Source organism: Bos javanicus, chromosome 5, assembly GCF_032452875.1.
Source record: "Bos javanicus breed banteng chromosome 5, ARS-OSU_banteng_1.0, whole genome shotgun sequence".
NCBI classification, from domain to species: Eukaryota; Metazoa; Chordata; class Mammalia; order Artiodactyla; family Bovidae; genus Bos; species Bos javanicus.
Window position 1 is genome coordinate 100764881 of NC_083872.1, and position 23978 is coordinate 100788858.

The 23978-nt window shown below is 37.0% G+C and overlaps 1 protein-coding gene across 4 annotated transcripts in view; it reads left to right on the forward strand.

Moving 5' to 3' along the window:
• The window catches only part of LOC133248151 (killer cell lectin-like receptor subfamily F member 1), a 31185-nt gene that overhangs the window by 5972 nt on the left and 1235 nt on the right, over window positions 1–23978 (forward strand). Inside the window, exons 3-8 of one of the 4 annotated variants that reach the window (XM_061417935.1) lie at window positions 4916–5502; window positions 8647–8758; window positions 12679–12765; window positions 14656–14754; window positions 17766–17938; window positions 23859–23965. In XM_061417935.1, the coding sequence (XP_061273919.1) occupies window positions 8686–8758; window positions 12679–12765; window positions 14656–14754; window positions 17766–17938; window positions 23859–23965 (539 nt within the window). In that variant the 5' untranslated portion in view covers window positions 4916–5502; window positions 8647–8685. Of the gene's footprint in view, window positions 1–4915; window positions 5503–8369; window positions 8759–12678; window positions 12766–14655; window positions 14755–17765; window positions 17944–23858; window positions 23966–23978 lie in introns of those variants that run through there. The other 3 variants (XM_061417934.1, XR_009736626.1, XM_061417936.1) reach the window with 3 other exon arrangements.

The following is a 23978-nucleotide window of genomic DNA, read 5'->3' on the forward strand; positions in this document are numbered from 1 at the left end:
ATTATCAAACTAAGAAAAATTCTATTTCTTCTGAGATATTAATTTTATCATTATAATTTTTAGTTCTAAAATTCCATTTTCATCATTTTTTGTAATTTCCAAGTTTCAGCCTAAATTCTAATGTATTTTATTTCCTTGAACTCATTTTAAATATGCTATTATTTCAACTATTTGTATTTCTTTTTAAAATACAAAATATGTATATTTAAGAAATAATTATATGCAAGGCTAATTATCTTTAAATTATATTTGGATTTTCCTATGTCAAAGTCTGCTTGACTTTGTATTAATACTTTCAAGTTTATTAATACTTGTGGCTCAGCTGGCAAAGAATCCACCTGCAATGTGGGAGACCTGGGTTCTATCCCTGAGTTGAGAAGATCCTTGGAGAAGGGAAAGGCTACCCACTCCAGTATTCTGGCCTGGAGAATTCCATGGACTACTGTCCACGGGGTCACAAAGAGTTGGACACGATTGAGTGACCTTCATTTACTTACTTTACTTAGAGCCCTTGGAGGTCTTTAACTGCTATTATTTCTAATTGTTATTTTTCATGTTCCTTATTTACTCAAATACCCATTTTGTACCACTGTTGTGGAATACTAGATTCTGTCTGTGAAAGACTGTAATAAATGTCTTAGAACTAAAATAATATTATATTCTTTAACCAAGCCAGACTTAGTATTCCTCTTACAGTAACTAAATCTTAGGTTTCTTCCTGACTGCAGACTCCTGACCTCCCTCTTCTTAGAGCATTATTCAAAAAATTTTGTAATTGAAAATTCTTTCTCTGTTGCTTTCAGATATAAATTTTCTTCCAGCCTCTTGCAAGTTTGACAGCCCACAAATACTTTTCTCAGGCACCTGTGAGCCATCCCTTTGAAGTATAATCACCAAGGAGAGAGCAGCCCTGCCTCCCAGTCTCAATAGAAGCGTAGGAACCTAACCTAAGAGCAAAATGTATGTGCTGTGTTCAGCTGTATTCAACTTTTTGTGACCCCATAGACTGTAGCCCACAAGCTCCTCTGTCTATGGGATCTCCCAGGCAAGAATACTGGAGTGAGTTGCTATTTCCTTCTCCAGGGAGTCATCCCCACCCAGGGATCAAACCCAGGTCTTTCCCAATCCTGGCAGATTTTTTTTTTTTAAAAACCACAGAACCACCATAGAACAATGTGGCTAAAATACTGTTGAGCAAATAAGCACCAATAAGCCAACACAAATGGCCTAAGCACATTGACTACCTTCTAACATTCTCCAGCACCTTTGACTCCAACACTCAGAAATCCTCTTGCCTTTTGTTTCAGTAGAATTTATTTCAATTTCTTCACTTACTAAAATAGGCTTCAGTAAACTCTTCCTCTCCTATACAACTCATTCAGTATAATTTTTCTTTGGCATCTGGCAGAGGTTAAATTTGCTTCTAGCAAATCATCAGAGTCATGAACAATCTAGGATCCCTTCCTTTAACTTTAGATACTGAAGGGACTTGAAGTTGAGCTTGGTCTCCTTCAAAGACCAGCCTGCTTTCAGATCAGTCTTCCTCCTAGAGCGGTGTTTTTCAACCTGGGAGGATTTTGTTTCTCAAAGGATATTTAGCCATGTCTAGAGATATTTTTGATTCTTCAACATGGTACGGAGTAAAAGCAGGAGGAGGTTTGCTCCTGGCATCCAGAAGGTAGAAGTAAAGGAAACTTCTGAACAGGCCCCAACAACAAAGAATCATCTGACTTAAATTGTCAGTAGTTTCCAGACTGCAAACTCATGTCCTTGGGTGTAGATTTTGGTGAACCAACCCAGCCAGATATACTGATTTTTCAGTCCCTCAATCCCACTCGAAGACCAGAATTATTCTCACTTCTAAGACACCAAAGCCTTGTTCAGGAACTCAGTTTCTTTTGTCCGTCTTTGAAAATCTTCTATAGATAAAGGAGCTCTTCTTTCCTGGTTTCAGCTTCTTCTAGATTTGCATTATGCCGGTTTTCATTACTTTGCCATCTCACTGATGCCTTTAATATGGTTTAAAATATTTTACCTACTTTATAAGTTGCCCTCAGTAGGGACAGGCTTAGTATGACCTATTGAATGATTACCCATGCCTTTTATGACTAGCCAAATAAGACTACTTGAAGTCTCATGCTCCCTTTAAGAAATTTCTTCTGAATAATTCTCAAACTTATTGTTGAGTGCCTAGAAACTTGTTGGTTATTTTCTATCTCTGACACTGAACTGTTGTCCCAGGCTTTCCTTAGTCACATTTTGCTGAATTATACCTGATTCCATGTGGCACAAGTTTCAACTCATACTACTTGACTAAATTTGAGGACATCTGTTCCTTATATTATCCAAAGCACCAAAAATATAAAAGTGACAAAACTTCACACTGAATGATGATATTGTTCCAATAAACATAATTTTTAAATGCAATAATTATAACAGTTTTATTTGGTGCATCTCTCCGGTACTCTTGCCTGGAGAATTCCATGGACAGAGGAGCCTGGCGAGCTACAGTTATGGAGTCGCAAAGAGTCAAACATGACTGAGCGACAACTATTATTTATATCAGTGACTAAATAAATATGATCAATTTACTTAATTCTCACATTCTGACTCAGGTGTTACTGCTATTGGTGTTTTATGTAGAAGGAAACCAAGTCACAAGGAAATTAAGTACTTTGCCCAAAGTCTTTACATTTCAGATCTAGGACCCATAGTCAGACTGGGGGAAATTTGGCTTATTTAGGCATATAAAAATATGGAATATTTAAAACTGAGTGAAATTCCATGGACTGAGGAGCCTGGCAGGCTATAGCTCACGGGGTCGCAAAATAGCTTGCTGCTGCTGCTGCTGCTAAGTCGCTTCAGTTGTGTCCGACTCTGTGCGACCCCATAGATGGCAGCCCACCAGGCTCCCCCGTCCCTGGGATTGTCCAGGCAAGAACATTGGAGTGGGTTGCCATTTCCTTCTCCAATGCATGAAAGTGAAAAGTGAAAGTGAAGTCGCCAGTCTTGCCCGACTCTTAGCGACCCCATGGACTGCAGCCTACCAGGCTCCTCTGTCCATAGGATTTTCCAGGCAAGAGTACTGGAGTGGGGTGCCATTGCCTTCTCCAAATACCTTCAGATCAGATCAGATCAGTCACTCAGTCATGTCCGACTCTTTGTGACCCCATGAATCGCAGCAGGCCAGGCCTCCCTGTCCATCACCAACTCCCGGAGTTCACTCAGACTCACGTCCATTGAGTCAGTGATGCCATCCAGCCATCTCATCCTCTGTCGTCCCCTTCTCCTCTTGCCCCCAATCCCTCCCAGCATCAGAGTCTTTTCCAATGAGTCAACTCTTCCCATGAGGTGGCCAAAGTACTGGAGTTTCAGCTTTAGCATCATTCCTTCCAAAGAAATCCCAGGGCTGATCTCCTTCAGAATGGACTGGTTGGATCTCCTTGCAGTCCAAGGGACTCTCAAGAGTCTTCTCCAACACCACAGTTCAAAAGCATCAATTCTTCGGCGCTCAGCCTTCTTCACAGTCCAACTCTCACATCTATATATGACCACAGGAAAAACCATAGCCTTGACTAGACGAACCTTTGTTGGCAAAGTAATGTCTCTGCTTTTGAATATGCTATGTAGGTTGGTCATAACTTTCCTTCCAAGGAGTAAGCATCTTTTAATTTCATGGCTGCAGTCACCATCTGCAGTGATTTTGGAGCCCAGAAAAATAAAGTCTGACACTGTTTCCCCATCTATTTCCCATGAAGTGATGGGACCGGATGCCATGATCTTCATTTTCTGAATGTTGAGCTTTAAGCCAACTTTTTCACTCTCCACTTTCACCTTCGTCAAGAGGCTTTTTAGTTCCTCTTCACTTTCTGCCATAAGGGTGGTGTCATCTGTGTATCTGAGGTTATTGATATTTCTCCTGGCAATCTTGATTCCAGCTTGTGTTTCTTCCAGTCCAGCGTTTCTCATGATGTACTCTGCATATAAGTTAAATCAGCAGGGTGACAATATACAGCCTTGACGTACTCCTTTTCCTATTTGGAACCAGTCTGTTGTTCCATGTCCAGCTATAACTTTGCTTAGGTGTCTGTCAAAAACATCAGTGACAACTGCTTCATTTTCTAAAGCAGCAATACCATCCGTGGAGACAAAAAGCTGACCAAAATTTAAAAGGAAAAATTTTGCTCATTGGTAAATTTTTGATACTTATTTGTGCTGTTGCATGTGGATTTTGAAAAGTGGACTTTAAACCTATTCCTAGCAATCTGGAAGGTCATGCACATTTAGAGTATGAATGTCCAGGAATGATTTCAAAAAGCCCAAAACTCTCACCTCTGACTGATCTTGAGATGCTGTACCAATCGGAATTGAAGGCCACGGGAAGTTTTTAGCTATCTGTGTGAGTGATGAAGCTGTGTCCATAGCCACCCAGATTCTCTTAACAAAGACTGAGATTACACCTTAAAAAAAAGAAAAATCAATAAGAAAAAGATAGACAAGAAAATGCAAATTTTTAAAGGGGCAAAAGACTTGAAAGGGAGTTGCACAAAAAATAGACATCAAAATGTCACATCAGCTTTATCAAAACCCTCAAAATTGTCATCAGAGAAATGACATGAAAACTAAAAGGAGTGACTGTACATCTACTACAGTATCAAAATTTAAATTAAAAAATGAACAAGAATAAAAAGAGAATACCAAATGTTAGTGAGAATTTGTTTTAGTTGGAAAAAAGAAAAACTTCTAAAGGGAGTGTAAATTGAGGAGGACACCCTCGGTTTGACAATGTCTACTAAAACTGAACATGCAGGTAGCTCAGGATCCAGAAATTTGACTTATTTGCTAACAAAAATAAAAGTGGTATGCATATGAAGAATGGTGCAAAAAAAATTCACAGCAATTTTATTCATCACAGCCCTGAACTGGAAACAACACAGATGTCCATCAGCTATAAAACAGGTCAGTTGTAGTACAACTGTACTATGATGCTCTGTATCTGTGACAGCACAAATAAGGACTGAAAATCTGATGAGTAGAGCAGCTCGAAATAAAAGACTACAAACTGCGCAATTCTATTTTTATGAAGCTCTTTGAAACCCTGGAGTGACAAGGATTGCTATAAATCCTGAAGGTACTTCTTTACGGTACCTTTCTGCCTGGCTGGTCCATTTGTTCATCAGTCTTATTTGTTACTAAAACTAAATTAGTTTTTTTCTTTGATATTCACGTCTCATTTCAAGTTTCTCTCTGATGAACTTCTAGGCTGCAGTAGAACCTCGTGCTTGCTCTGCTGGATAATTTTTTTGATTCATATATTAAATGTTAGTAAATGGTTCATCTAACTCACTAAAAACTCAGCTTCCTGGGGAAAGGATACTTTTTTGAATCTCAGCTTCTGGTTCCAAGAGAAGCCATTGAGTTTAGCCAGTGAGTTTATATGTGTTGGTGTCAAATAAATCTTTCAGATTTCTGATCAGCTCCTATCCTTCTGTGTGATTTTAGGTAAGTTACTTTGCTTCGTCATCAATAAATAAGGATAATAGTCACCTACCTTTTTATATTTGTTGCAATATGTGAGGTTTAAACAAGCTAATATCTGAAACACATGATGATCTTAATAAATGTTAATTTTTAGCTAATGCAATCTCCAGTATATTTTTACAGATTTAATGCAAATTAGTTTACTGTCTTTATGAGACTATCTATATTAAATTTGTGAAAAATTTATATAAATATTATAAGCTTTATATATATTTCATGAAAATTGATCTACTAATGGAAATACACTCAATGTTTCCCTGAACAGAAAATATTTGGAGATCTCTCTCTCTTTTGATGTATACCTCACAACATATAAATAAATCCAGCCAGGCACAGGAACATAAATTGGAATGATTCTGTGTATTTTAACAACAATGTGTCATCCGACAGAAAGTGCCACTAAAATACAGGGGAATTGTGACTACCCATCTAAACTTTCAAACTACATTTTAAGTTCACAAATATAAAAACCTATTCAGACAAATTACTAAAAACTGTCATTTCTCTAACATCATTTACGTTGTGTTTGTTGACAAAAATCTTTTGATTCTATTGAGAGAGTCAATTCCTAGGCAGGTTGATAAGAAGTCTGGGGGTCCTCAAGGAGAGAGAGGTCTGGAATTCTCAAGGAAGAGGAAAGGACAAATTTTTTTTTTTCCTCTACATTCCTTACCATACCGTTGACTGTTCAGTCGTGTCCGACTCTTTGCGACCCCATGGACTGTAGCCTACCAGGCTCCTCCGTCCATGGGATTCTCCAGGCAAGAATACTGGAGTGGGTTGCCATTTCCTTCTCCAAGGGATCTCCCAACCCAGGGATCAAACCTGGGTCTCCTGCATTGCAGGCAGATGCTTTATCCTCTGAGCCACCAGGCAAGCCCCTACATTCCTTAGGATTATATAATAATAATGTATCCTGCTTGAAGACAGTTTCTGGGGAAAAAGCCTTCTGGCTAATCCTGTTATCTTAAAATGTAAATTATGAGAGTGGGTCTAGTAAGGTCTTTACAACCTCCAGACATTCTTTTGATTCACTGTAATAACTAATTAAAAGTATATAACCCCATTGCTAACACTAGTGAGGGGGCACTCTTTCTGCCCCCTTCTGATGCCTATGTCAGAAGCTTTCTCTATCTCTTTTATATTTTAATAAGACTTTATTACACAAAAGCTCTGAGTGATCAAGCCTCGTCTCTGGACCTGGATTGAATCTTTCTCCTCCAGAGGCCAAGAATCCTGGCATCTTTCATAGTTCAGCAACAACCTTTCACTATTTTGGACAAATTTCTGTGCTGATAAATAAAAGATGTCTCAGGTATTTTAAATCAATTACTAGTTAGAGACTACTGGTCCCTCCATTTTTGCTTAAACCTTAATCTCACTTCGTGTATTTGAAATTAAAGATTCTATTTTTCTTTTAATGTAAAATTTCACTTTACATCTTAGAACATATTTCCTCTTTTGTAACCATCTCACATTCCTGATTTGCACACTTTCCTGTTCTTACAACTCCCCAAAATGTGGTTAATTACTTAACCCACTGTATTATCTATGTCTTGGACGTTAACCATTACAGACCTTCATTTTTTTATCATGATGTTGCATCTTATTTTTCTTCATTGCAATTTAACAATGTTGGTAGAAAAAGGGACTTTTCTAAATTCTTAAGGATGCATGCAAGCTATTGTTAAATAATCAGTCTTCCTTAAGCATTACTATTTTTAGTCTCTCTTTCTAAACACAAAGGTACCTCTCTCAGAGGTAAGTAGAAGAAAAGTAAAGTACCACAAAAGGATAAGGAAGAAGTTAGAAAAATACTGGCAAAGGAAGCCAGTGGTGTACAAGAAAAAGTAGGAATATTTGTATACTTTATTTATAGTTTATTAAACTATATCATATACTTTATTATATATTACAATGTTCAAAAATATAATAGTACTCTCATATGATTATATCTGTTATAGATTAGTACTTTGGCATTGAAAAGATAAATTTGTCCAAAGGTGTTTAACTGTTACATTTTGAAGTCAAGATTTAGGCCCAGGCTTTTAAAGTTCCAATCTAGCTTACAATAGACTGTGATGGAAACTTATAATCAAATAATGTAGAAAAAAAATGAAACTAAAACAATTTAGCCTTATAATATTCAACTTTTCAAACTTCTGTTTATAGAATACAATATGAAAGAAAATGTGTTTAAAATGTAAACTCTATCAGCCACAATGAAATAACAAGAATCAGACTTATAATCAATTCGAAAATTTGTGGTTCCTGGAGAAGAAAACAGCAGCCCACTCTAGTATTTTTGCCTGGGAAATCCCATGAACAGAGGAGCCTGACAGGCTACAGTCCATGGGGTTCCCAAAAGAGTTGAACACAACTGAGAGACTGAGCACAGCACAGAAAAAATGAGAAATTAAAATCTATGCTTAATACATTGCATTCAGTGGTAAATTTCTGTGAACTTCATTTAAAAAATAAGATTTATTTTCTTTTATGACAGAACCTTGAGATATTTTGACATAGAGTTATTTCTATTTCATATAGATTATTTTTCAGTTTGGAAATCTTCTGCATAATATATGCTTCAACTTAGCTTGCTGTTAATATTATAAAGTGTACAAGAGAAGAAATAGCTTTAAAGGAATTTTAAAGTATTGCCTAGGTAATTACAATGCATTTCAAAGATGAGGATTCTGTCAATTCTTTCTACTACTTTCATTAAAAAAAAAAAATCCTCTTTTTCTTGTCCATCCTTCCCAGTTGTTATTCCACTTTAGAGAAAATGCTAGAAGGTCAAAGGGTTTCTGCCTGAAAATATGTCTGATCTAAAAGAGGAAGTGGTTTATAGAAGAAAGTGATGCAATCTCTTCTGTGGTACTATTGAAGTTCAAAATCATTCCAACTGAGGGCAGAAAACTAACTGAAGTGCAAGAAACTACTGCATGGAGAGTAGTTTTCTTTCAGATCATGCAAGTGTCCAATAACCTATTGCCTTGATTGATAAGGCTGAGCACATTGTTTTTATTTTTTATTCATTGAGGGAATCTACCAAACTTGGGAGAGAGGAAGGAAATTATCTGTCTCAATATATCTCATTTACAGGAGGTTTGCAAAAATATAGGATTCTTTTTAATTTCTGCAATGGCTGGAGAGATAGTCTATGCTGATATCAAACATACATCTTCAGAACATTCATCTTCACTCCAGAAATCTGGTAAGCTGAATCTAGAACTCTCCCTTGTTTCTGTCCTGTGTTTACATCTGTCTTACTGGAAATGTGCTAAGTCATTTTGTCGTGTCCAACTCTTTGCGACCCTATGGACTGTAGCCCACCAGTCTCCTCTGTCTGTGGGATTCTCTAGGCAAGAATCCTGGAGTTGGTTGCCACTTCCTTCTCCAGGAGATTTACTGGAAATAGGAGACTGGATGCAAAGCAAAATCTACTGAATGCCAGGGTAAAAGTGAAGGATTTTAATGACACAAAGTGTTCATAAGTTAATTGTAACTTTAGTCTTAATATGTAGACCTTTGCTTTTGGTTTCCATGAACTCTATTCCTTATATTTCTTGTGGTGGACATTTATTATATTTCTGTGGTGACATTGATACTCATAACCTCTTTCTGCTCTATAATTTTACTCATCCAAATCTGAAAATAACATGATAAACTCATTCACACTGAGGAAAATATCCCTGACAATTATTCACATTGTTATTTAGCCTTTTGGAAGTTGTGTATCGGTAGGATAAAAATGTTAAACTAAAATAAAAAGATATAAAATGTTAATATCTTATTCCTGAAGTTTAGAATTAATGATTATCTGAGTAACAGAATATTTTTGAAGCACAAGTAGATAGGCATACAGCTAAAGATAAGATTGTACCTTAATCACAAATCACCTAAAAACCAATAGCTTTTTCAAATCCAGTGTATGTTCTACATACATTCTATACAAATGAAGCTTTAGGGAAAATTCCATGTTGCATTTATATTATCTCCTCTAGGGTAAGAATTTTTGTATTGTTAAAGTCACATAAAATGTTTAAAGTCTCCACAAGCTTGTCCTTGTGGAATAAAATTGATGTCTTGCTTTCCTGTTATTCCCAAGTATCCATTTCTTCTTTCATATTTTTAAGCTTGCAGTTTTCAAGTGGATCTCATGTATGGTTTTCTCCAGTTGAAAGAAATTTCCTGTGTTTAAATGGTCTCTCTCTAACTTGCTCAATGGGGCTTCCCAGGTGGTGTTAGTGGTGAAGAACCCACCTGCCAATGCAGGGGATGTAAGAGATGTGGGTTTGGTCCCTGGGTCAGGCAGATCTCCTAGAGGAGGGCATGGCAAACCACTCCAGTATTCCTGTCTAGAGAATCCCATAGACAGAGGAATCTGGTGGGCTACAGTCCATAGTGCCATAAAGAGTCAGACATGACTGAAGTGACTTAACACAGCACAGCACGACTTGCTCAATACGGGCTTATCTGCTTTCTTTTCTTGATAGACTGGGAGCTTTCATTTTATGTGAGCTAATGGAACTTAGTTTGAGAAGTAATATGGACGAAACCTGTATTCTTATTCCTCCATTTCCCACAAATCTCATATAACTGGTCCATTTTTCTAGAGATTGTTTTAACTCACTTTAAGCTACAAGATCAAGATTTTTGATTCTGCATGCCAGGATTTAATTTCGTCTATTCACGGAGAGAACATTACTTTTATCCTGGTCAAAAAAAAAAAAAAAAAAAGGAAAGAAAATGGTACAAATGAACCCATTTACAAAACAGATACAGAGTCACAGACTTAGTAAACAAATTTATGGTTACCAAGGGGAAAAGAAGGGAGGGATAAATTGGGAGATTGAGATTGACATACAAATTTATAAAATGGACTTCCCTGGTGGCTCAGTGGCAAAGAATCAGCCTGCCAATGCAGGAGACCTGGGTTCGATCCTTGGGTTGGGAAGATCCCCTGGAGAAGGCAATGGCAACCCACTCCAGTATTCTTGCATGGAGAATCCCATGGACAGAGGAGCCTGGCAGGCTACAGTCCAAAGGGTCATGAAGGGTCGGACACAACTAAGTGACTAAGCACACAAGTCAGCTATATTCCAATAAAAATTAATTTAAAAAAGAATAGAACAAGGAAAAGAGATTTGGGGACAATGTCTTTAATGTTATCTAGTCCAATTTTATTGTAATGTTAAAAATGAGGAAATATGAATGCATAAAAATTAAATTACCTACCTATAGTCATGACTAGAAGTCAAATATTTTATTACTCTTTCACTGCATATCTCTGTTGTGGATAAATGCAACTTCTGTTCCCATGTGTCATATTCAAGAGGGAAAGAAAGATGCTACAATCCAAAGTACAATCCAGATTTGCTACATTGGATTGTAATGTCCCACAGAGCCCTACACAATTGTCCCCGAGCTTTCTCTTCGAAGTTGCTAAATTTCACTTGTTTAACTCTGGTGGTGACTTTCTCTTTCCTCTTTAGAATTATCATAGTCCTTCCTATTTCAGAGCTTCATGTCTGTTGAAACTCTCTCCCTGATCTCTTAATCTTTGTATTTCCACTGCCTCGCACAGTACTAAGTCCTTGGTAGGCAATGAATAGATGCTTGGTAGGCAGATGAATGTATAAATGGATTTTAAATAAATGGATCTCATTTATTTTAAATATTTTAAATATTATAGTTTCATTGGTTCTCCAAGACATAAAACAAGAGGGTACCCCCATGAAACTGAGTGAAATATCAGTGAGAAAAGGTAATACAATTAAGAATATTCTGGACTAAAACTCAGAAATTCATGATTTTCTTAAACTTTACTTCAGGGGCCTAAAGGAATGATATAGTACTCCTTGTATTAGTTCCATTCATGAACTCTGATGATTTATTCTCCAACTTTTTAGGTCTGAAATATCAGTTCTTCACCCTAGAAATGTGTGTTGGGATATTATCACATTCTTCTCACTATTGCCTAGTCAGGCACAATTTGCATCGTTTTGCCTGATAAAAGAAAATGCATGGACTTCTTTTAGTGTTTTGAGAATTTAATAAATTCTCATTAAAGATGTTTTACTTAATAATAATTTGAACAAGCACTCTCTAATAGTATTCTACTAAATAAGCATTCATGTTAGTCATTCTTGACATTTGATTTTGTAATTGGTTGTATTTTCACATCAGTTATAGTAGGCTCTCAGTTTGTGAAAGTATCAGTTGTGTCTGACTCTTTGCAACCTCATGGACTGTAGCCCACCAGGCTCCCCTATCCATGGAATTCTCCAGGCAAGAATGGTAGAGTGGGCAGCCATTCCCTTCTCCAGGGAATCTTCCCTATCCAGGGATTGAACCTGGGTCTCCCGCACTGTAGGCAGACATTTTACTGCCTGAGCCACCAGGGAAGCCCCATGTAGATGTGTATATATCACATATCTAGTGGAATTGATATACTGTAACTATTTTGGATAAGAGCCTCTTGGTTTTAGTCATCAATCAGCCCAGAGCTAAAAATGTCATTTTCTTTGTATGACTTATTTATCTGATTACAAGAGATAGAATGGATAGTGAACAAAGGTCTAATTTGGTAGTCAAGAAACCTGAGCTATGATCTCAACTCTACTATCAAGTAACTGTGTTTTGTGGACTTAAAAATCCCCATTTTAACATTCAAATGTTGGACAAGATTATCCCTAAAATTACTTTTATTTTAAAATGTATAATTTTATGAAATTGCAATTACATATAACAGGAAATAGGTTTATTGTATAAGAATGCATAAAAGAGACATAAAAGAATGGATCAACTCAAATAAGTGAGGGCTGTCAGTAAGTTTATTAGAGAATCTTGAGAATGTCAGTCTTATATAAAAATGTAGGAATGCAGAGAGTAAATCATAAGTTAAGATTATGAATGGTGAATCAAAAGGAAAAAAATATATTCATTCAGTTTTATAAATTCCCCCTTCTTCACAAATCAGGGGACCAAATTTGTATGTAAGAGGAATTTAGGTCTACATATTTCAAAGGAAAGTAACTCAAGAGCATAACCGACAAAGTTTATTCATCCCTTCCTTACCACCTAAGGAATTACTTAACTGGGCTTACTAGTGAAATTTATCCAATTTTATAGATTCTCACCACCACGGAATTTTCCTGAAAGTTGGGTGTGCAATGATTATCATTCTTCTTGTAATAGTAATTGTGCTGAGCATGCTTGGTAAGTAATTACCAATAACCTTTATTTACCCCAAAGTATTATTTTATCATGACCTGTTGTAATTGTGTTTGCTGTTAAAGTGGTTTCTACACAATTCAGTACAATTTCACAAAAAGCAGGAAATTTGGTACACAAATAAAATTAGAGATTTTCCATAGAACTTCATCATGTGATATTACATATATTATGGATTCATTTCATTGATATATGAAGGAGGCTAGATTTATATTTTATGATCAAAATCAGCTTCTCTGAACCATGTTCTGTGAAAGCAAACTAAACTATGAAGCATATTTCTGTTTAAGCTTATTCAAGATCTTATTCAAGCTTACTAAAATCATGGCATCCTAAAAGAAAAAAGAAAAATAAAATCATGGCATCCTGAAAGTGAAGTGAAAGTCACTCTGTCGTATCCAACTCTTTGTGACCCCATAGACTATACAGTCTGTGGAATTCTCCAGGCCAGAATACTGGAGTGGGTAGCCTTTCCCTTCTCCAGGGGATCTTCCCAACCCAGGAATTGAACTGGGCCTCCTGCATTGCAGGCAGATTCTTTACCAGCTGAGCCACAAGGGAAGTCCCATTATCTACTCAGGGGCATCCTCAATCTTGCATCCATGGGTGAAAATTTTGTCTAAAACCAATCAATTCACTCAGGCACTTAAAAATTATACTCATATGCTGTGGATATAGTGAAATATAGTCCAACTTTATATGGCAATTATTTTAATTGTTTATTAAGTAAATGCTTGGAGAAAAACTTCCAGATGATGTATACTCTAAGGAATTCAGGTTTCCAGATTCAACCAAACCCTAGAACAGATCAAGGCAATATCTGCCTGTATTGTCCTTGTGAATGATATTAGTAATTATGTATGTCATTAGGTACTAGAGGTCAATGAGCAGAGTCAGAATTCTAGAACTGGACAGGGCCCTAGAAATCAACAAGGTCAAGCCTCCAGTTGAGGTGAACAGTGTAAAGCCCAGAGTGATAAGTGGTTTGAGTAGTTTAATATAACTAGGCAGTGGCCAAATTGGGACTTTAACATTGAAGGGATGAAGCAAAAAATACTTAATATTCAACACCTCTGCTGGGATTTCCCTGGCAGTCCAGTGGTTAAAACAACTCTGCATTTCCACTGCAGAGGGTGCAGGTTTGATCCCTGGTCAGGGAACTAATATCCCACATGCCATGGGGCATGGCCATTAAAAAAAAAATACCCTCTCTGTTATGTTTCTTTTTGGTATAGGTTAATAGATTTGCTTGTTATCAAAACAGTAGTTTGTTAGTAACAGATTTGTTACTATGATAAATTTTAAAGATTTAACTGATTAATACACACTATTGTGAGATTATAAATAACCAAAAGTAATTTCAGTGAAATGGCCATCAGAAATACAAATGTCTTTCTCATGATAGAAAAGTACTCTGGGCTCACCCTGTCCTTCCATATGTAGACTTTAACAACCTCAAAAGGAACAGAATCATGAACTGAAATCAAAACACAGAAAGCTCTTTCCATGAATCAGGTGACACTTGGTACAGTTAATAGGAATTTACCAAACACAAACTATCCAAATGAAGCTTAAATTCAAAGCTGGTTATTTTGTGTTTATTAAAAAAAATATGAAAACTCCAGAAAAAAATCAAGTGAGTTTCCTTCTGGTCCCAGATCATATTTTACCAATTCCCCTAAATTTGATATTAATAAAATTAACATGAGTATGTGCAAAAGAAGGTCCAATCTTGGGAAAAGGAATTTTTTCCCATAAATTTTAATCACTTTAATTTCTCTGGAGTTTCCACATTAATCAACTTCACTGAGTCACTACAACCTAACTGTTTTCTGCTTTATATTTAATTAAGAAAAGATGTGTTTCTTTCACTAGTTATTCAGTTCAAATCTGCAAGACTAACTGAAGTGGATAATGAATTAAAGAAGAAATATTGTACTGAGCAAAGTAAATCTGAAGCAAACAACTCAATAGGTAATGTTATTTTATATTGCCTAATTCTTGAGCTGACTATGATGGCTACTCCATTTCTTGTCAGGGATTCTTGCCCACAGTAGTAGATATAATGGTCATCTGAGTTAAATTCACCCATTCCAGTCCATTTTAGTTTGCTGATTCCCAAAATGTCAATGTTCACTCTTGCCATCTCCTGTTTGATCACTTCCAATTTGCCTTGATTCATGAACCTAACATTCCAGGATCTTATGCAATATTGCTCTTTACAGCATCAGACCTTTCTTCTATCACCAGTCACATCTACAACTGGATGTTGTTTTTGCTTTGACTCTGTCTCTCCATACTGTCTGGAGTTATTTGTCCACTGATCTCCAGTAACTTATTGGGCACCTACTGACCTGGGGAGTTCATCTTTCAGCGTCCTGTCTTTTTGCCTTTTCATACTGTTCATGGGACTTTCAAGGAAAGAATACTGAAGTGGTTTGCCATTCCTTTCTCCAGTGGATCACATTTTGTCAGGACTCTCCACCATCACCCGTCCGTGTTGCGTGGCCCTACACGCATGGCTCATAGTTTCACTGAGTTAGACAAGGCTGTGGTCCATATGATCAGATTGGTTAGTCTTCTGTGATTGTGGTTTTCATTCTGTCTGTCCTCTGATGGAGAAGGATAAGAGGTTTATGGAAGCTTCCTGATGGGAGAGACTGACTGAGGGGGAAACTGAGTCTTGTTCTGATGGGCGGGGCCATGCGTAGTAAATCTTTAATCCAAGTTTCTGTTGGAACAACAGACTGGTTCCAAATCAGGAAAGGAGTACATCAAGGCTGTATATTGTCATCCTACTTATTTAACTTATATGCAGAGTGCATCATGAGAAATGCCAGGCTGATGAAGCACAAGCTGGAATCAAGATTGCCGGGAGAAATATCAATAGCCTCATATATGCAGATGACACCACCCTTATAGCAGAAAGTGAAAAAAACCTAAAAGTCTTTTGATGAAAATGAAAGAGGAGAGTGAAAAAGTTGTCTTAAAGCTCAACGTTCAGAAAACTAAGATCATGGCATCCCGTCCCATCATTTCATGGCAAATAGATAGGGAAACAGTGGAAACAGTGGCTGACTTTTTATTTTGGGGGGCTCCAAAATCACTGCAGATGGTCACTGCAGCCCTGAAATTAAAAGACGCTTGCTCCTTGGAAGAAAAGTTATGGCCAATCTAGAGAGTGGTAAAAAGCAGAGACATTACTTTGCCATCAAAGATCCATCTAGTCAAAGCTATGGTTTTTCCAGTAGTCATGTATGGATGTGAGAGTTGGACCATAAAGAAAGCTGAGCACCAAAGAATTAATGCTTTTGAACGGTGGTGTTGGAGAAGACTCTTGAGAGACCCTTGCACTGCAAGATCCAACCAGTCTATCCTAAAGAAAATCAGTCCTGAATATTCATTGGAAGGACTGATGCTGAAGCTGAAACTCCAATATGTTGGCCACCTGATGTGAAGAACTGACTAACTATAAAAGACCCTGATGCTGGGAAAGATTGAAGGCAGGAGAAGGGGACAACAGAGGATGAGATGGTTGGATGACATCATTGATTCAATGGACACGAGTTTGAGTAAACTCCTGGTGTTGGTGATGGACAGGAAGCCTGGTGTGCTGCCGTCCATGGGGTCGCAGAGTCGGAAATGACTGAGTGACTGAACTGAACTGAACTGAACTGAATTCCTGAATAAGCAAGTGTGGACAGTAGCATGTATTTTACTTGGGTATATCTGAATAAAGGGGAAATTCCTCTACCCCTACAGAGGCATGGTTTAGACCATTGTTTTTCATGGGCCTATTACAGTTCTTGACAAAACTATTTAAAGACTGAAGACAAATGAGAAAAATAAACTTGTATGTGTTTTAAATGAATTTAAAGGTACTATGTTGAAATCATTTTATTAGTATTTTTATTTCTACTGGGACATGTGCAGGTGTACAATATGGTAAAAAATATTTTCTTTCCTAAAATTCATGATCACACCACATAGCTTTTTGTCAGTTTTTTAATGGCACTACATGAAAAATGTTATAAATGATTATTTTATGCGTTTTTATCTTTCACATATTTATATATTTTTAAAAGTCAAGAAAACACTCAATTATTTAGCTTTTCTGTTTTCTTTTTCTTTCTGTTTCCTTTATTATTTTTAATCTGTTGATTTAAGTTTTTATTCTATATTGAAAAACTATATTCCTTTCTTTTTTTGAACCTGCATATATAATGTTATTAGAAAGACTTACCAGTCCATGTTATAGAGTAATTTCAGCTTCTGGGAACTCATTAAAACTTTAAAATGGATTTTAATTTTTCCAAGTCTCCTCAACCTCATTCCAAAAACTTTAATTTTTTTAAACTAGTGAGACTATGATAGCAAATTTTCTGGGACATTATTCCCAACACAAAAGCACATTGTCCTCCTTCTACCCTTGATAGAGGTGGTAACATGGTGTTGAATAAAATTGCTTTAAATTCTGTCCAGACCCTTTTATACATAGGAAGATCAATCTATCTGAGTTTTAGAGATCACCTATCACACAAATTTTGCCCAATAAAAATTCTTCTCATGATTTTATCATTCTCAAAATTATAGTGATACATAATTCTCAAAATGTCTGGTTCATTGTTGAAATCACTAGTTGAAATCTCTAATTTCTACTTTTCCTCCCAAATTTTTATCTTCCTGAAGTTTGGATGTTGATCGCTTTATCCTAGTGTCTGTGCATTGCCTAGCTCATAGAAAACATAACATACTTTAAAGAGAATAAATTAAATGGGAGAAAGAAGAAAAGAGAGAAAGAAAAAAAATACAATTGAAATTCTGTTAGGTTTTATTTGTTTCAAAATCCATCCTGAGAAAAGCACATACTTTTGTCAAAGAAGCTTAGGCCATAATTTAACAACTTTTGAGAGGCATTAATTATTATGCAATATTAGGGATGCATTCTCATGTTTCTTTTAATTATTTATCCTTTTTCCTTCCAGTTTCTTTCAATTCTTCCACTGTTCATACATCATGCCCCACCAAAGATTGGAAGCTACATGGGGGGAAATGCTACTGGGTTGCTGAACATGAAAATAAATCTTGGAATGAAAGTAAAAATGACTGTGTCACGAAAAAATCACATCTCATGGTGGTCCGAGACTTCACTGATACGGTGAGGTATAAAATTTTAAGATTATAGCATCCTTCACAACTGCAGTAGTTCTTTGTGCTACAAATTTGAAAATATCGGTGAAAAAAATTTAAACCTCATTGATATTAACTGCACAATTATTGGTTGAATGAATCACTGAAACTATATTATTATTTTAGTCTTCTTTTGCTTCCTTTGTGGCTCAGCTGGTAAAGAATCTGCCTGCGATGCGGGAGACCTGGGTTTGATCCCTGGGTTGAGAAGATCCCCTGGAAAAAGGAAAGGCTACCCACTCCAGTATTCTGGCCTGGAGAATTCCATGGACTATATAGCCCATGGGGTCGCAAAGAGTCAAACACGACTGAGCAACTTTTACTTTCACATTCACTTAGCTAGGGATAGAAGAAATCCTTTTAGTAGTATATACCTAAGTTCTTCTCTATAAGGTATCCATTTCCCAGATTGCATTTTAAATGTATGACATCACTCTCATCTCCCATATTTAATCCATCATTGCTCACAAAGTTTGTAGTCAGACAGCATGGCAGCTGAAATTAAAAATGATGTTCAGAGAAAGGAAATAGAGTATACCCTTCTTATTAAGCTTTGTTTTTTGTTGAAGAAAACAAATATTTTTCTAACTCTGGCTTAATTTAAATTGAAATTTCTTACACGAAGGTTGGACACTAAACCTAAATAAGACCAGTATAGATATTAGTTGGCAAACATCAAATAAGGATTCTTAGCATAAGAATTAGTATGTTGAAATTACAAACGATGTCAAAGGCTCAGCTTCAGAAAACTCAGTGATGAACAGTGCTTTACAAGCCTGGTTAAGTCTGGAGGGTTTATATAAAGACAGCTGTTGAAACTTTTGTAGGGGGAAGAAAAAATTCCTCTGAGTTTCATAGAAATCCACAAAAACAAGAAAATCAAAATGGGAAGTAAGTTATCTTCAGTGTAACCAATGTGACCCCAAATATCAAACTGTAAAACTCTTTGTCAGATCCAGTCCAAATTGGTTTGAATATGAACCAAATCCAGAATGGGTGAAGAACTAAAAAAGAGACTTTTTTCTTCTCTTATAAGTCAGCTTAAGACAAAAAAGGGGAAGAAGGTATCAACTTGAAAGGACCTAATAAAGTGAAGTCGCTCAGTCGTGTCCGACTCTTAGCGACCCCATGGACTGCAGCCTACCAGGCTCCTCCGTCCATGGGATTTTCCAGGCAAGAGTATTGGAGTGGGGTGCCATTGCCTTCTTCAACTAATTCACTAGTTTAGTATGCAATAAAATAACAGAGGCTTTGAATAAGTTAAACTGGCTAGTAACAACTAATCAGTTTTCTTCAGTGATCACTGTTCTACATAGGCAGGATAATTAACTCATGGATAGTCTTTCTGGTCTATCTTCAACTATTCTTACACTACATAATCAATTAGGGACATCTTTTTACAGATATGTGAAGAGAACACAGGTAGCTTTACGTAAGTTGAGTTTGTTAAATCTATTCATTATGACAGGGGATTTCTGACACAAAAATTGCTCACTGCACACTGAACCCCAGAGAAGTGATGAAAAAGACAGCTGATGTTAGGAGGTATATGGGAGTGGGATAGGGTGAGAAGTCATGGATAAATTAAAAACTGGCAAGTATCTGCTGAAGCAGAGCCACTTTTTAGGACATAATAATAAGAAAGCATCTAATAAAAAGAGACTGAGTTACATAGCTTTGTATTTGGAAATGAACACACAGTTCCTCCTAGGTCTTTAAAGTGGAGTTTCAGTTCATTATTAAGTGATTGGTTAGGTTTCTTGTTGCCCAGGAAACACATCTTTTCTGCATTTCTGCCTTTTTCCATTTGATGATGAGCAGGAAACAGATAAGGTTTTTAGGGAAGTCTTTCATTGCACTGTTTCTCCATGCATTGATTTATTGTCTGTTTCTACCCAGGAATTGAGCCCAGATGTCCCACATTGCAAGCAGTTTCTTTACCATCTGAGCCACCAACAGAATAATAAAGGGGCTGTAAGGCTTTCCAGGTGGTGCTTGTGGTAAAGAACCTGCCTGCCAATGCAGGACATGCAAGTTTGATCCTTGGGTCAAGAAGATCCCCTGGAGGAGGGCATGGCAACCCCTCCAGGATTCTTGCCTGGAGAATGCTATGGATAGAGGAGCTGGGTGGCTACAGTCCACGGGGTTGCAAAGAGTCAGACACAACTGAAGGGACTTAGCACACAAGCACCCAAAGGGGTTGTATGAGTTTGTCAGAGCTAACATAACAAAGTACCACAGACTTGACGGCTTAAGCATCAGAAATTCATTACTCACAGCTCTGAAGGCTAGACGTTCAAGATCAAGGTGTTGGCAGATTTGGTTCCTTACAAGGCCTCTCTCCTTAGTTTCTAGATGGCCACCTGCTTGCTCTGTCTTCACACGGTCTTTCCTCTGTATGCATGCATCTGTGTCTCTCTGTATGTCCAAATTTCTGCTTCTTATAAGGACAGTAATCAGATTGGATTAAGATCTACCCTAACAGCCTCATTTCTGCTTAGTCACTGTCTCTAAAAGCTGTGTCTCCAAAGGCAGTCACATTTTGAAGCATGGGGGGTTAGAGCTTCAAATGCATACATTTTGAAGAGACACAGTTGAGGCCGTAATATTCTATCCTCTGGCTCCTGAAGCCTGTAATAGGGGTCAATTATACATGTGAAGCAACTGAGCACGGCATGGCATACATGTGAATTGGGCCGTGGTAAAGAATCTACCTCCCAATGCAGGAGACACAAGAGACACAGGGTTGATCCCTGGGCTGGGAAGACCTCCTGGAGGAGGAAATGGCAACCCACTCCAGTATTCTTGCCTTGGAAATCCCATGGACAGAGAAGTCTTGCAGGCTACAGTCAGTCCACAGGGTCACAAAGAGTCAGACAAAACTTGAGCAACTTAGCACATTATGGACAGCCATATACTTTGTTTCAGGGGTTATGTTATTGTACAAAAAGGAGATATTACCCACCTCCTAGAGTAATGGCCATAAAAACAAAAATAGACAAATGGGACTTAATTAAACTTAAAAGCTTTTGTACAGCAAAAGAAACGAGATTAAAAGACAACCCTCAGAATAGGAGAAAATAATTGCAAAGGAAAAAGCTGACAAAGGATTAATCTCCAGGATATATAAGCAGCTCATGCAGCTCAATATCAGGAAAACAAACAGCCCAAACAAACAAACAAAAAATGGGCAGAGGACCTAATCAGACATTTCTCCAAAGACATACAGATGGCTAATAAACACATGAAGAGGTGCTCAGCATCGCTCATCATTAGAAAAATGCAAATCAAAACTACAATAAGGTATCAACTCACATGGATCAGAATGGCCATCATCAAAATCTCTATAAACAATAAATGCTGGAGAGGGTGTGGAGAAAAGGGAATGCACTTGCAATGTTGGTGGAAATGTTAATTGATACAGCCACTGTGGAGAACAGTATGAAGATTCCTTTAAAAAACTAGGAATAAAACTATCATATAACCCAACAATCCCACTACTGGGCATATACGCTGAGAAAACCATAATTGAAAGAGACGCATGTATCTCAATGTTTGCTGCAGCACAATTTACAATAGCTAAGATATGGAAGGAGAAGGCAATGGCACCCCACTCTAGAACTCTTGCCTGGAAAATCCCGTGGACAGAGGAGCCTGGCAGGCTGCAGTCCATGAGGTCGCTAAGAGTCGGACACAACTGAGCAACTTCACATTCATTTTCACTTTTCACTTCATGCATTGGAGAAGGAAATGGCAACCCATTTCCAGTGTTCTTGCCTGGAGAATCCCAGGGATGGGGGAGCCTGGTGGAAGGCCGTCTATGGGGTCGCACAGAGTGGGACACGACTGAAGCGACTTAGCGGCGGCAGCAGCAGCAGCAAGATATGGAAGCAACCTAGATGTCCATCAATATATGAATGGATAAAGAAGTTATGGTAAATATATACAATGGAATATTACTCAGCCATAAATATAATACATTTGAGTCAGTTCTAACAAGGTGGATGGACCTAGAGCCTGTTTTACAAAGTGAAGTAAGTCAGAAGGAGAAAAACAAATGTCATATATTAATGCATATATATGGAATATAGAAAGATGGTACTGATGATCCTATTTTCAGCAATGGAGATGCAGACATACAGAACAGACTGGTGGACATAGTCGGGAAAGGAGAGGGTGAGAGGAATTGAGAGAGTAGCATGCAAACACATAAATTACCACATCCAGTGGAAATTTGCTATATCTGATGCAAGGAGCTCAAATCAGGTGTTCTTTGACAACCTAGAGAGGTGGGATAGGATGGGAGGTGGGAGGGAGATTAAAGAGGGAGGGGACACATGTATACCTATGGGTGATTCATGTTGATGTATAGCAGAAACCAACACAATATTGTAAAGCAATTGTCCTCCAATTAAAAAAAAAAAAAAACTAATACAATTATGTAAAGTTTAAAAATAAAATAAAATTTAAAAAATTAAAAAAATAAAATTAAATTAAATTAAAAAAAAAAGAAAAGTACTTACATAATAAGCATACAAAAATATCTGGCTATATTTTGTTAGCTGCAAAGCAGTTTTTTCCAGACAATCCTGCGAGTGCTTTAATGCTACAGTGATTATTTCAACTGGCTAGCTATTTAATTACCTTATATATATAGAGAGAGAAAGGTTCTTACATTATTAACCATTCAACAGTAACCCCAATAAAACTTTGTGATTAATAGAGATGAAGCTAAATCTTTCCAGTAATGTACACTCTTATCACCATATGCAGGAAATATCTATGGAATAATAGTCACATAAGGTATCACCTAATACTTATAAAATCAGTTTATTAAAGGCATTATAAAGAAAAAAAAAAAAACTTATAAACAATATGTGCTCCATCAGCTCAGAGACTACTTTCTTTCTGTGTGTTTTTCCTGTGTGTTTTCTTGCTTCTAGATTATTGTTTAATACTTGTATTCAGTAATAATCACTATTATTTAGGCAAGAAGCATTCATTATGGGCCAAGCCATGTTTAATATTACTTATTAACAAAACAATAACAGTTCTTTGAGATAGGTATGAATATTATCATAGTCAGAGTTTTAGTGACTGGAAAAATGCAGAAATAAAGAGAATAAATAACTGTGCAAAGATGTGTAGTAGTAATAGTAGCTGCAGCCTGACGCCACAGCCTTGGTGTCTACTAACACTGTCCATAATAGTTCTTTTTTTCTTTGCAGTCTCAGTTTATGTTTTTATATTGGAGTATAATTGGTGTACATATATTCCCTCCCTCTTGATCCTCCCTCCCACTCTGCCATAATACCCCTTTAGGTCATCACAGAGCACTGAGCTGAGCTCCCTGTGCTATACAACAGCTTCCCACTAGCTATCTATTTTGCACATGGTAATATATATATATCCCAATCTCCCAATTTTTCCCACTCTCCCTGTCTTCTTGTGTTCACATGTTCTTACTCTATGTCTGCATTCCTGCCTTGCAAATAGGTACATCTAGATTTTTTTTTAATTTATGTTTAGATTCCTTATATATATGTGTGTGTTAACATACGATATTTGTTTTTCTCTTTCTGCCTTACTTCACTCTGTATGACGAATGATAAAATTTCATTCTTTTTTATGGCTGAGTAATATATGTGCCACATCTTTATCCATTCATTTGTCGATAGACATTTAGTAATTTTTCTTTGGCTTTTATCCCATTGCATTACTGTGGATTTCCCCTCCACTGTGATCTATTTGAAAATGTGAAGCCTGTCTTACCTGTTCATTCCTAGCTTCTAGTGCAGTGCTAGCCACATAGAAGGTGCTCCTGTGGTATTTTATCTTGCATCTGTAAGAATCACTTGATTTCATACAACATTTTCTATTCTTTTTAGACTTTCCTATGGCAAAATATACATCATTCATTTTGGGTTGGTTTGAGGATTCCTCCTGGAGGGAAATTATGGACCTGGTTGGACAACAGCACTTTTGACCCTCAGCTGTAAGTCTTTTGC